Source organism: Argopecten irradians, unplaced genomic scaffold (genome assembly GCF_041381155.1).
Source record: "Argopecten irradians isolate NY unplaced genomic scaffold, Ai_NY scaffold_0191, whole genome shotgun sequence".
In the NCBI taxonomy this organism is placed as follows: Eukaryota; Metazoa; Mollusca; class Bivalvia; order Pectinida; family Pectinidae; genus Argopecten; species Argopecten irradians.
Genome location: NW_027187658.1, coordinates 34,024 through 48,150, shown reverse-complemented (window position 1 = coordinate 48,150; position 14,127 = coordinate 34,024). Strand labels below are relative to the sequence as shown.

At 36.2% G+C, this 14,127-nt stretch overlaps 1 protein-coding gene across 6 annotated transcripts in view; it reads left to right on the top strand.

The window, feature by feature from the left end:
- LOC138312043 (uncharacterized) overlaps nt 1-14,127 on the top strand; it is a 35,395-nt gene that overhangs the window by 9,143 nt on the left and 12,125 nt on the right. Inside the window, exons 1-5 of one of the 6 annotated variants that reach the window (XR_011206833.1) lie at nt 6,744-6,964; nt 8,767-8,859; nt 9,828-12,772; nt 13,151-13,293; nt 13,709-14,001. Coding sequence is in view for 3 of the 6 variants with exons in the window: in XM_069253120.1 (XP_069109221.1) it covers nt 3,100-3,177; nt 8,767-8,859; nt 9,828-9,992 (336 nt within the window). In the remaining 3 variants the exon portion in view is untranslated. Of the gene's footprint in view, nt 1-3,012; nt 3,178-6,645; nt 6,679-6,743; nt 6,965-7,539; nt 7,558-8,766; nt 8,860-9,827; nt 12,773-13,150; nt 13,294-13,708; nt 14,002-14,127 lie in introns of those variants that run through there. The other 5 variants (XR_011206835.1, XR_011206834.1, XM_069253120.1 and 2 more) reach the window with 5 other exon arrangements.

The window sequence follows — 14,127 nt, the reverse complement described above, 5'->3', positions numbered from 1 at the left end:
GAGTTACCTAAACGATAATGGTGGCCAACGTAAGCAGTATTAATTCTAAAATTATGTGGATACACGGTAGTACCGGAGTCTATGGTGGCTACATAATCAGTATTAATTCTGAAATGATGTGATACACGGCAGTACCGTAGTCTATGGTGGCTACATAATCAGTATTAATTCTAAAATGATGTGATACACGGCAGTACCGTAGTCTATGGTGGCTACATAATCAGTATTAATTCTAAAATGATGTGATACACGGCAGTACCGGAGTCTATGGTGGCTACATAATCAGTATTAATTCTAAAATGATGTGATACACGGCAGTACCGGAGTCTATGGTGGCTACATAATCAGTATTAATTCTAAAATGATGTGGATACACGGCAGTACCGGAGTCTATGGTGGCTACATAATCAGTATTAATTCTAAAATGATGTGGATACACGGCAGTACCGGAGTCTATGGTGGCTACATAATCAGTATTAATTCTAAAATGATGTGGATACACGGCAGTACCGGAGTCTATGGTGGCTACATAATCAGTATTAATTCTAAAATGATGTGGATACACGGCAGTACCGGAGTCTATGGTGGCTACATAATCAGTATTATTCTAAAATGATGTGGATACACGGCAGTACCGGAGTCTATGGTGGCTACATAATCAGTATTAATTCTAAAATGATGTGGATACACGGCAGTACCGGAGTCTATGGTGGCTACATAATCAGTATTAATTCTAAAATGATGTGATACACGGCAGTACCGGAGTCTATGGTGGCTACATAATCAGTATTAATTCTAAAATGATGTGGATACACGGCAGTACCGGAGTCTATGGTGGCTACATAATCAGTATTAATTCTAAAATGATGTGGATACACGGCAGTACCGGAGTCTATGGTGGCTACATAATCAGTATTTTTCTAAACTGATGTGGATACACGGCAGTACCGGAGTCTATGGTGGCTACATAATCAGTATTATTCTAAAAATGATGTGGATACACGGCAGTACCGGAGTCTATGGTGGCTACATAATTAGTATTAATTCTAAAATGATGTGGATACACGGCAGTACCGGAGTCTATGGTGGCTACATACTCAGTATTAATTCTAAAAGGATGTGGATATAAGGCAGTACCGGAGTCTATGGTGGCTACATAATCAGTATTAATTCTAAAATGATGTGGATACACGGCAGTACCGGAGTCTATGGTGGCTACATAATCAGTATTAATTCTAAAATGATGTGGATACACGGCAGTACCGGAGTCTATGGTGGCTACATAATCAGTATTAATTCTAAAATGATGTGGATACACGGCAGTACCGGAGTCTATGGTGGCTACATAATCAGTATTAATTCTAAAATGATGTGGATACACGGCAGTACCGGAGTCTATGGTGGCTACATAATCAGTATTATTCTAAAATGATGTGGATACACGGCAGTACCGGAGTCTATGGTGGCTACATAATCAGTATTAATTCTAAAATGATGTGGATACACGGCAGTACCGGAGTCTATGGTGGCTACATAATCAGTATTAATTCTAAAATGATGTGGATACACGGCAGTACCGGAGTCTATGGTGGCTACATAATCAGTATTAATTCTAAAATGATGTGGATACACGGCAGTACCGGAGTCTATGGTGGCTACATAATCAGTATTAATTCTAAAATGATGTGGATACACGGCAGTACCGGAGTCTATGGTGGCTACATAATCAGTATTAATTCTAAAATGATGTGGATACACGGCAGTACCGGAGTCTATGGTGGCTACATAATCAGTATTAATTCTAAAATGATGTGGATACACGGCAGTACCGGAGTCTATGGTGGCTACATAATCAGTATTAATTCTAAAATGATGTGGATACACGGCAGTACCGGAGTCTATGGTGGCTACATAATCAGTATTAATTCTAAAATGATGTGGATACACGGCAGTACCGAAGTTTACGATAGCTACATCATAATGTTGTATGAATTAATTAACTGAACATAAATTGTCCCTGACACATTATATCTTTACATAGACACAAATGTTTGAAGTTTTATGTTTGAATCTTTTAATACTAAAGCCGTTCTCGGTGTTTATATCTTGAAATATTTGACCAAACTGTCAGTAAGCGGCATATGGTACTGTCACTTTCAGAGATATACGTAGTAATATTAATACACATGTATCTAAATTTCTGCTTTAATAAATAAACATTGTTTAATCAAGGTTTGATCAGAAATTATGATATAAACCTTCCTATCAAGGAGAACTTTCCGTTGCAATCAATAATCAATTCTTTCATTCCTCAAAGATGATATTTACACATCAAAATCGATTAAAGTTCTGTTTGAAAAGGTTTTATTTTTTGTTCTTCTAAATTATATACGTTGAACGTTGTAAATACGTTTCTCTATACAATGTTCTTTGTAAAGAGATAGAATTAATTTTGAAGTTTTAAGGCAATTGCAAGATACATGAAATTTTATTTTTACGCTTTAGTGCTATATCTGCGGCATACAGTTGTAAAATTAATAATAAAAAAAGAGGCAAGTAAACAAGACAGAGAAAGGAAGAATATAAGCAACAATACATATATCACAGACGCATACATAATTAATTGAGTTAGACTTAGCTCAAGTCATATTAGTTAAAATATGAGCAAAATATTAGAAACCAGAACGTACCCTCCACGAGCCCCATATTTGATGATAATCTAAATAATCGTTTGTTTGACGTATAGTTACCGACAGTTTATGTATACATTTGTGTTTGGATATATCCTAGTGACCTCCATCCTCGATACTTCAGGGGTTACTAGCTTTCATTGGTGTGAATATATATTATAACGACTGTGATAGTAACCCCTGGAATATCGAGGATGTATGTATATAAATGTAAGTAGGTTTATTAGTGGTGTAGTGCGGAGTTGATTACTTTTCACCTAGTTGGAAGTTGCCCCTATTGGCTGACACGACTATGCTGGTCACGTGACAGAAACGAAGACTATTATTGGTTCAGAAAATTTTCTTCGGCTCTCGGCCCAGATCTCAGAAACCTTCTCAGCCATACGCACGCTTTTGTATCGATCCAAGAATGGAAGCCTTTCTCCGTTTTGTCATTGCCATGGAACTTGTGTTTCATTGCTTAAACAAGGCTATTGCTCGCGGACAGGTATGTAACCTAAGGTTTGTTCCTAGTCCAGACTAATTAATTAAGTTAGTTTAAGTTACTATTGACTTTAAACATAATTTATTGTCTTCACAAAAAAATCACGGGATTAGCCACAAGTTATTACAACTGATGAGGTTTTCCCCAATCAATATGTTAATTAATAATAACTGGGATTGAGAAAAATATCTTTCTGGGGTGAAAATCCCAGAATTTGAGGTTTAATACTCTTTGAATCAGTCGGAACAATACTTGGTAAACGAGGCCGCGATGTCATGAACAGACGATTAAATAAGATTAATTGGTAGCATGTTTGTATGAAGGACTACCTCAAGCTATCAAATGAATGACCTTAATATTCACTAAAGGTCACAAGGGTAAAACAGAAAACCCTTTTAGCATACCTCTATAAACGCCACATTTTCCGAAAATGGCGGGAAAACTAGGACGTCACTCATAAAGTGTAGAAAATTTATTAATACACAGTGACTAGATCTACAAACTGTTTAAGAGAGTGCCTTCTGAAGTCTATGAGTAGTATTCATAAATCCCTCTTTTCATAGATCTCGCTACAGGGGAATAACTCGCACAAGATTTTTGTCTCTTCCTTATATGGTAATTCAGTGAATCTGATAATCCTTACACATTCAATTCCAAATCATTGACTTTCTACTGCAACAAAATCCTACTTTCCCAACTTCGATGGTAATGTTAAATTCCTATCTTTTTCTTCTTTGAAACGATATCTCGTCCCTAACCTATTTATACACGTGAATGTACTTAGTAAGACTTCAGTGTTTGTTACCTTTTCCCTATAAATTTGGCACCAGACTATTTGTGGTAACTATGGCAACATTTATGAAAATGCTAACCATTTCTTTCTTGAATGTCGATCAGAATTCTACTACTGCCCGTGCTGATATGACCCAAGTTTTTAATGACCTGAACATAAGAGTAGATCTAAATTTGTTACATTATGGAAATGAAAAACTTGGGCAAGAACCTATATAAGAAGGATAAGTCACACAGGGTTTTGCGCAAGTACGGCGCAGGAGTTTTTGTGTTTGTGCACTGACTGTGACGCTGGTCGACCACTGATTTTCCTTTGTTATCCGCCGGCGTCTTACTTTCTGAAGCGAGCCGTCATTTCATGAGCTGTCGTATTTTTTTAACGAAAATTTAAGACATTTCTTTTAAATATTCCGCCCTTAAAGCAAGTACTAAACGTTGTGAAATTTTATTAACTTTACATTGGTGTTTCGTTTGACTCGATAAGACAAGTATTTGTTGAGAAAAATGGTTTTTATTCCCGGTTCATAGGCGTCTCGCGTGGTGTTAAGTAGTGTAAAGAGACAGTGACGAATCCTTCTCACTTATAAATCCTTGACCTGGGTTTGTAAGTTAATTGTTATTTATTTGAACCTGTTCAGTCATTTATAAAGTCCAGTAGAATATTTGAACATTATTATTGTATATCTTGTTATTAAGTAAATAATATGTTAAATTCAACTTATTTATACCTATGCCATCACTTGGAAATTATTACATGTTAATTGAAGAATGCTAAAATAATAATTGCTAAAAGTTAAAATAACTTACACCTAATCCATTTGTACTTATGATGACAATAAAGTCAAAAGTCAAAACAGGGGCTTTCTGCTTACTAAAAATATCAACTATGACCATTCAGTCCTACTGTACGCACAACTACTAGGGTTGCAGTGTATTATATTTTAGGATTGGTCAACAAGCTAAGATGGCTGGCAAGTCGCCATCTTGGATTTTGATAGTTGGAGTTTGTAACCCTTATTTCTCAGAAAGGGCTAAAGGGATCTGTCTCAAATTTCATATGTAGTTTCTCCTGATGGCAAGTCGCCATCTTGGATTTTGATAGTTGAAGTTTGTAACCCTTATTTTTCAGAAAGGGCTAAAGGGATCTGTCTCAAATTTCATATGTAGTTTCTCCTGATGGCAAGTCACCATCTTGGATTTTGATAGTTGAAGTTTGTAACCCTTATTTCTCAGAAAGGGCTAAAGGGATCTGTCTCAAATTTCATATGTAGTTTCTCCTGGTTACCAGAAACATATATACATAGAGATTGGCAACTCCACAATTTTTACGATCGGCAGATGTACCTCTGTATGTGCTTAGGGGGTTTTAGATAAACTCTTAAACAGTTAAATACAACAAAATAAATTTGATATGTTATAAAAGTTCAGTATTTTTCAGATGGTTTGAGTACGATTTTGGATAGAAAAAATAATATTTTAACTTGTATTTGAATAAAACAAAATGCACTCTCGGTTTTGAATGTCTGATTTTCGAAAAACTAGGTAAAATTGCTGATTTTCATGCTTTCAAAAATCACATTAAATAATATCAATCGGGAAAACTGGTCACAGTCAAACCATGACATAATGTTTAAACTTTGAGTTGATGCAAAAATATCATGTTTGAAAGAATACACTTAAAAGTAGTTAGCCAAGGGAATATGCCTATAAACCAGAGGTCCCGCTGCCTGTCAACATAGACAAAGAAGGAGTTTCCAATCTCTATGTATATATGTTTCTGTGGTTACTACTAGTTATGCTATTGATGCAGTTTCACAGGGACCTGGAACGAATCTCTAACCATATATGTATCATATATCTATGTGTGTGTACATCAGAAACATATATAATATGTATATGTTTCTGTGTATATACTGTTGGTTAGAAATTCTTTCCAGGTTCCAGTGTGCAGTTTGGAACCATTTGGTCAACAAGGTGGCCACCAGACCGCCATCTTGGAATTTGATAGGTGAATTTTGTTACCGCTTTTAGTCTTTTACTCAGAAAGCACTAAAGGGATCTGCCTCAAGTTTCCCTGTGGCCCCAGCTGTTTATATTCATTTTGAGACAAGATGGCATCATCTTGGATAATGATATTAATTTTTTTTTTTTTTTTTATGTCTCATTCATATGTCATACACAATTTTGAATACCGTGATAAAAAGAAAGAGATTTATTTATAAAGAGTGAGCTTATTTGTACACAAGAGGTCTACATAATTAACATGAAAGATATAGCAATGTAAGCAATTTTGGTTGAAAATAAACACGGTCTTAGTTAGCAATATGGTTAAAGGTTAATATTGTTTTCAATTTTTATGTAATTAATTAATATACTAGATTGGCTGAGATACAACTTTGCAAGGGATTGTGGGGAGTTCATCACCAGACAGATCTGCCCAAATGTTTACAAGCTCTTTCCAGAAAATATTTAGGGAATTTGAAAATCTTAAAAGACCTTCTCTCTTCATTTTGAAAATTTTATCGCCACCATAAGTTTCAATTTTAGCCAGAAACAGCGTTTTCCAAGGGGAGGAATTCAACAGATTTTCTCTCGGAACGCTTCTCGACTTTACATATCGTGACTATTTTATGCAAATTATGTAATGTTGTACTTGTGGGTAAACTCGAGAAGCGTTCCGAAGAACAAATGAACATGGCGGTGACGGTTAAAGTAAGTGAGCTACACGATGTTTAAATGGAGTTTCTACAAAGTACGGGTCATGACACCTCCAAAGGAGATTGTGGATGAACACAGTTTTGGGTACTGTTTACCACCACAAGCGTAGATTTTGTGATTTTGGCTTGGTTTTTGAGGTGTCCATTAGAGCCGAGACGACATTTCGTGTCTACCTAGCATATTTTTCATTTTCCCGATTCATCAAGCCATAACTTTGTCAATACTTGGCCAATTTTGTTCATCAAGCACTCGATGGAAAGATAACTTATTTCTCTTTCAGGTAAGATATCCGTCAATGTTGTATAGAACCCATTTATTAAAATAATCACGGTTTAAAAAAAGGTCTATTTTTCTCTACTGCCGAGTTCATACCCGTGATACTATAGGCCTAATATATAGATGTATACTATTGGTTAAAAAATTTCGTGCCAGGTCCCTGTGCATAGAATGGCCAGAAATATCCTTGGGGGAAGGGGAAAAGAGTTTGAAGTTTGTATAAATTTTGGCTCTGCCCCCCCCCCCCCGGGAGCAGGAGGGGCGGGGCCCAATAGGGGAAAAAGAGGTACATTGTAAATCGCTACTTGTCATAGAGTTCTGCATTGAATGTAACCAAATTTGACCAGAAACAACCTTGGGGAAAGGGGAACAGAGTTTGTATAAATTTTGGCTCTGATCCCCCAGGGACAGGAGGGGCGGGGCCCAATAGGGGAAATAGAGATAAATCCTTTAAATCATTACTAGTCATAGAGTTCTGCATAGAATGTAACCAAATTTGGCCACAAACATCCTTAAGGGAAGAGAACAGAGTTTGTATAAATTTTGGCTCTGACCCCCTTGGAGCAGAAAGAATGGGTCCCAATAGGGAAATTAGAGGTAAATCTTTAAATTCCGTCAGAAAAGAAACAATGATCTTGTAATCAGAACATTACTTAGCATTGAAATAACCAGGTGAGCGATACAGGCCCATATCACTTTGCCAAAAATTGTGTCATATTAATCATCTTTAGCGGTCATTAGTGTCAGACCGCAAGCGTTTGGTATAATGGCTCAATAGATATTTTAAGGTCACCTGACCCAACGGATATATAGCCATCAGTAAACTTTTCACATTTTGAACATAAGTTCTGTCGGTGCGATTTGGCTGAAACTTGCCTGAAATGATACTGACATGGTTCTGACAAAATGTTGTTATTTTTTGGGTTGATCTGAAATCCAAGATGGCTGCCACAGCCACCATGTTGAAGACACATTTTGAACTTCTCAAGTTCTATCAGTGCATGTGGTTTGGCTGATATGTATTGTTACATCTCTGGTTGATCTCAAATTGACCATGACACCATATCTAATAATTCCTTTATGACTATCGTCAAGGTAGTAAGATGACGTTTAAGGTCCTTGGGCCTCTTGTTATCTCTCTATCTTTCTATATCTATATATATGTAATATTTTATTACATATATATATATTTATACATAGTTATATAAAATTGGAAGAAAATAAAAATAATTATAACATGTCAGTGTTTGTACTATTTATCGAGGTACAGAATAAGAGAAAACTACGATTTTGTCATCCCTGATAGTCCAGGGGTTCCAATCACTTACGATCTCAACACCCCTGGACTATCTTATAGTGAAACTGAAGGCCACTGAGAGGAAAAAATCTGAACCAATCACAGGCTAACACATATTTCCTTTGAAGACTACAGAGAGACTACCAGGAGAAAAGAGATCATAAGTGATCGGAACCCCTGGAGTATCAAGGGTGCTATATCATATATGGAGAGGAAGGATTATAGGACACTATCACCATGTATATGAATGATAGAGACATTCTACCCTCTGGGTCACAAACACAATGTATTAATATATATACATTTAAAATATGATCCTAAGGTAGATTACCCCCGACTTCTCTATCCACTTAAAAAAGAGTCTTATTTTACTGATATCAATTAATTTTATTCAAGTAAACATACCAGATCAGTTCGATCGACAAGATTTTTACTTGAATATCTGCGGAATATTGTGTATTATGTAACTTTATTTGTTTACTGAAATTTTGTCACTCTTGATCTTGTAGGCTGTGTCCTTCCGTGGCCTTAGCCTGGTTAGCCGGGTGGCAACCTCGATTGCTGTTGCGGCTAGCCAGCGTCTGTCTCTGTCGGAGGCCGTGGTAAGATGTTACGTTTTAACGCTAAGTGTAGAATACATTATCTTTAAGCTGTAATATTGTAGCTTGAAAGATTTCTAGACAGATAACGTTGTCTTCTTTAAAGTGTAGTCAGGCTGGGTACGTACATGTACATATACCATAACAGTTTTCACACTATAATTGAACTCTCCTTATTACCGTATTCAACCCAATAAGGGCCCATGTCCCTATAAGCGCCCTTCCTCTTTTTGAAGCCTCCATTTCAATTGCCCAGGCTTAAAAAAAACCCAGAACTATACAAAACTGTTTAGATTTTCAATAATATCGTCTTATTATTAGCACCTTTTAATTTTTTAATTTTTAAACGCCTTATTGGGTTGAATACTGTACATGTATCACTCTGTTTGATAAAGGATCTGGCAACAATCCATTAGGAGTGACTTTCTGGTGACCATCAGAATTGTCCAATAGTCCAGCTTCTAGAAACTGAGAAGTGACTTTTCAGTTTTCATTTATGTAACAGAGTGATTTTAAGAATCTGTGTTTTAATTAGATTGACTTGGCACCAATGTAATTTGATATTATTGTAAAGTAGGCGAAGAGTTGGACTCTTGTTTAAAATATATTATAAAAAATAGTTCATTAGACTGTCAGACACATATAGGTAGTATATACACTATCTAAATCTCTGGCACTGTACTGTATCAGGAAGAATTATGGATATTCTGCACTCTAGATCACAAAATATATATATAACAGTAATACAATGCGATATACAAATAAGTAAACAATATTTTTGGCCGTCGGTTAGATTATTCCTATCCTTCATATCCACTAAATAATCATAAATATATATATATAAGGGATATCACATGCACATCAACATATCTGATCATTGGTTAGGCCAGATTCTAACTTGAATATCTACAAAAATACTGTGCATTAAGCACTTTTATTTGTTTACTGAAATGTAGCTTGTGTTCTTGCAGGTTGTGTACTTTGCTGCTACGCTCGACTGCCGAGGGGAGGATAGCCTTAGCCTTGCAGATGTCGATGATGAGCCAGCCACACCACCCGCTCCCACCCCTGTGTCTGTCCGTAGGTCTGGCCGTGTGAGGAGGGCACCAGCTTGGCACAAGGATTACATCATGTGATGTACTGTAATATCCTTGTAAAGTCCATGGACTGATGTGGCTTGAGGAAGTGGTAACTCCTCAACAATCGTCCCAATCCCAATCCCTCACCCAAAAATCTATACCCTGTTAATTAAACCACATGCACTGACACAAGTGTGGGGTTGTTTGAGGTACATAAGGGTTTTGAGAAACTTGACAGACATACTCGTGGGAGTGTGCTTAAAGGGTTTTTCAGGATAGAAATTCCAAGATGGCTTCCAGGGTCCACTTTCTGTTCTTAGATTTGGGTCTCCGATTTTGGTCTACATTGGTAAAAGGGGGTTTAAAGGGATGCGGAACAGCATTCCTATGTTTTTGGATACTGTGATAAACGAAGGCCTCTGAAAATTTATGAGTTGCTAGAAAAAGATAAAAATTGGTACTTAAAGGTTTTGAGGGACAATGAATACATGCAGTGATAAGACTGTGGAGTTGTTTGAGGTAGATGTGTAATGGTTCCCATTACAATCAGTACTTGTGTACAATGTTGGATTTGACTCAACTGAAGTGTACAGAAAGTAGTTAATAGGTTTTTTTTTTTTTTTTTTGTCCCTGGCCCTAACAATACTCACTTTACCCAACCCACCTACCCCAGCACAAACACAGCACACATTTAGTATTTAACATTCTAACCACTACTTTCTACATGTACACTCTCAGTTGACCTGTTCAAAAAAATGTAAATAATTGATTTGATTTGTTTTATGTCATATTAACAGCCAAGGTCATTTATGTACATGTACATGCCAGGGTCAAAGGTTGATTGAGAGAAAACCCTAGCCAGCGGCTAGTACCCGGCAACCACCCCACATGGGATTTGAATTTTTTTTGAAAAAAAAAATGAATGGCCCTAATTAATGGTCATCGGACAATCTTGGCGCCAGAGAACTAGGAAAAGATTTGAATAAAAGACTTTCAAGAAGGTGACTTTTGCGCCCATCCTTGAAGTTCAAAATGTGTTTAAAGAACACTTGGTTAGGACCATTTCAGGATCATTAGCTTAATTGCATTGATAGAACTTGAAAAGAAGTTCAAAGTTTGCTTATAAGATGGGGGTCAAAGCAAGCATCTTTGGTTTTTTGGTTCCAAACCATATCAGGATGATTTCATGCAAGTTTCAGCTAAATTGCACCAGTGGAACTTGAGAAGTAGTTTAAAATATTTTAGATATGGATGCTGTAGTGGCCATCTTGGATTTCCGATTGACCCGCAAAATAGTAATACTTGGTCGGGACCATTTAGGGATCCTTTCACACAATTTTCAGCTAAATTGCTCTTGTAGAACTTGAGAAGTTCAAAATCCGTTTTCAATATGACGGAATTGGTGGCCATTTTGGGTCTCGGATTAAATTGAAGAATAATAACTCTTAATAAGGACCATGTCAGATGATATCAGACACGTTTTTAGCTAATTACATTGGTAGAAGTTCAAAATGTGTTCAAAATTTAGTTTACAAACAGGGTATGACAAACAACGGATAAAGCATGATCTTTATCCTGACCATTGGGGTCAACCTAATAAATTATCATGTTAAATTATAGTAAATATTTTCCATTTGCCCTCCTACCCCCTCTCCCCCCTCCCCCCTCCCAACCTCCCCCTCCCCTCCTATGACAAACAACGGATAAAGCATGATCTTTATCCTGACCATTGGGGTCAACCTAATAAATTATCATGTTAAATTATAGTAAATATTTTCCATTTGCCCTCCTACCCCCTCTCCCCCCTCCCCCCTCCCAACCTCCCAACCTTCCCCCTCCCCTCCCATGACAAAACAACGGATAAAGCATGATCTTTATCCTGACCATTGGGGTCAACCTAATAAATTATTATGTTAAATTATAGTAAATATTTTCCATTTGCCCTCCAACCCCATCCCCCCCTCTTCCCCCCTCCATCCCTCCATCCTCCCCCCCCCCCCCCCTCCCCATCGCCACTGGCAATCCCACTCTCACCCATAGCCATCTAAATCTTGGACGACAGGAAGAGACATTGTAATAAATTGTATGTAAAACAAAGGAATGAAAGGGAGTATAAAAGTGCCACATGTATTTAATACATGAAGAAAGAAAGAAAGAAAGAAAGAATGAGAGAGAGAGAGAAAGCGAGAGAGAGAGAGATAGAAAGAGAGAGAGAGAAAGAGGGAAAAGAAAGAGAGAAAAAGAGAGAGAGAGTGAAAGAAAGACAGAGAAAGAAAGCATTGTGCGTTGAATGAAAGCCCCCCTGCGAGGGGACATCTGTTTATATTTAAAAGGCTGACCCCAAGGCCCCAACCTTGGCAGCCATCAAAAGTTCTGGGGTATTAAAATATGTTTTTATGAAAAAAAAAAAAAAACAAAAAAAAAAAAAAAAAAAAAAAAAAAAAAAAAAAAAAAAAAAAAAAAAAAAAAAAAAAAAAAAAAAAAAAAAAAAAAAAAAAAAAAAAAAAAAAAAAGTTTGTAAATAAAAAAAAAAAATTTGTAAATAAAAAAAAGTTTGTAAATAAAAAAAAGTTTGTATATAAAAAAAAGTGTGTAAATAAAAAAAAATACCATGTGTCAAGATGTCATAGTTATTTCAAATATTGCATATTTTCAGGATACCATGAAGATAGTGACAACCATAAGGACAGTGACACCCGAGAGCAGACATTCCTGGTTCTGCGGTCTCTATAGGATGAAAACCGGATATGATGTTTTCTTCATTCAGGGACACTGCACTGGACACCATTTGCCTGAACCCAATCTGCAAATTTTTGACTCGAAATCGAATGTTGAAGGTATTTTGCATGTACTTATACATATTTGGTAGTTGGCTTTTTTTAATACGGAGGCCTTCCTGTCTTGGTAACGACAATGTAAATTTGGGGGATTTTGGTCAAATGGGTAGTGTTGTTTGGTTTTGTAAGACATCCAGTACAGTCTTCTTTTTCAATCTTTAGTGTTTAAGACCGGTCATGAATAGATTATAGGTTCAAGCTGTAGGTCGGTGATTTTTATTGGGGTACTCTGGGTTCCTACAAGTAATTGATACATCCTTTAATGACCATGAAAATATAATCAATCTCTATAAACCACTTTCTGTTTTTTGTGATCATTAATCATCTCCTTTCACGAATTCATTTTAGTCATTTAATCATTCATTTCTTCTTTTTCAGCTGTGCCTTGAAAATAGTATCTTTTGGGCCGACAAGTTTTAACAGCCTATTCCCAACTTGGAGACACTGCCAAGGGAAGTTATCTCATTTCATGAAAACACTAGACAGAGTTGCCTTTCCATAAATGACCTGAGCATTAATTTGTGAGTATAATTTGTCTTATATATATATATATATATACTCTTATGTACTTCTTTGGTTTAATTATCAGTGGTATTAATTTTTTCAAGTGAATAGTTGAGTGAAATTGGAGTTATCTCCCTTCACTGTCTGTAGGTCTTGGGTGAAGGGGCTGATTTAGAAGTCAGATGGTGTAAATTTAGAGGAGATTATTGTTATAATTATGTTATTATGAAAAAAACCACATAAAACACACACACAAAAAAATTAAAAAAAAAAAAAATACAAAAAATACAAAAAAAGAAAGAAAAAAAAAAAAAAGAAAAAAAAAAGTTTGTAAATAAAATTATAAGTTTGTAAATAAAAAAAACAGTTTGTAAATAAAAATAGACCATGTGTCAAGATGTCATAGTTATTTCAAATATTGCATATTTTCAGGATACCATGAAGATAGTGACAACCATAAGGACAGTGACACCCGAGAGCAGACATTCCTGGATAGTGTGATTAGCAGAGCTTCATCAAAAATTAATGATGGGTGACCAGACTTGAAAACTCCATTTAACCTGGACAGTGGCAAACATTATCATTGTCGTCTATGGAAAATCATTTAGGTTCTGCAGTCTCTATAGGATGAAAACCGCATATGATGTTTTCTTCATTCAGGGGCACTGGACACCATTTGCCTGAACCCAATCTGCAAATTTTTGACTCGAAATCGAATGTTGAAGGTATTTTGCATGTACTTATACATATTTGGTAGTTGTTTTTTTAATACGGAGGCCTTCCTGTCTTGGTAACGACAATGTAAATTTGGGGGATTTTGGTCAAATGGGTAGTGTTGTTTGGTTTTGTAA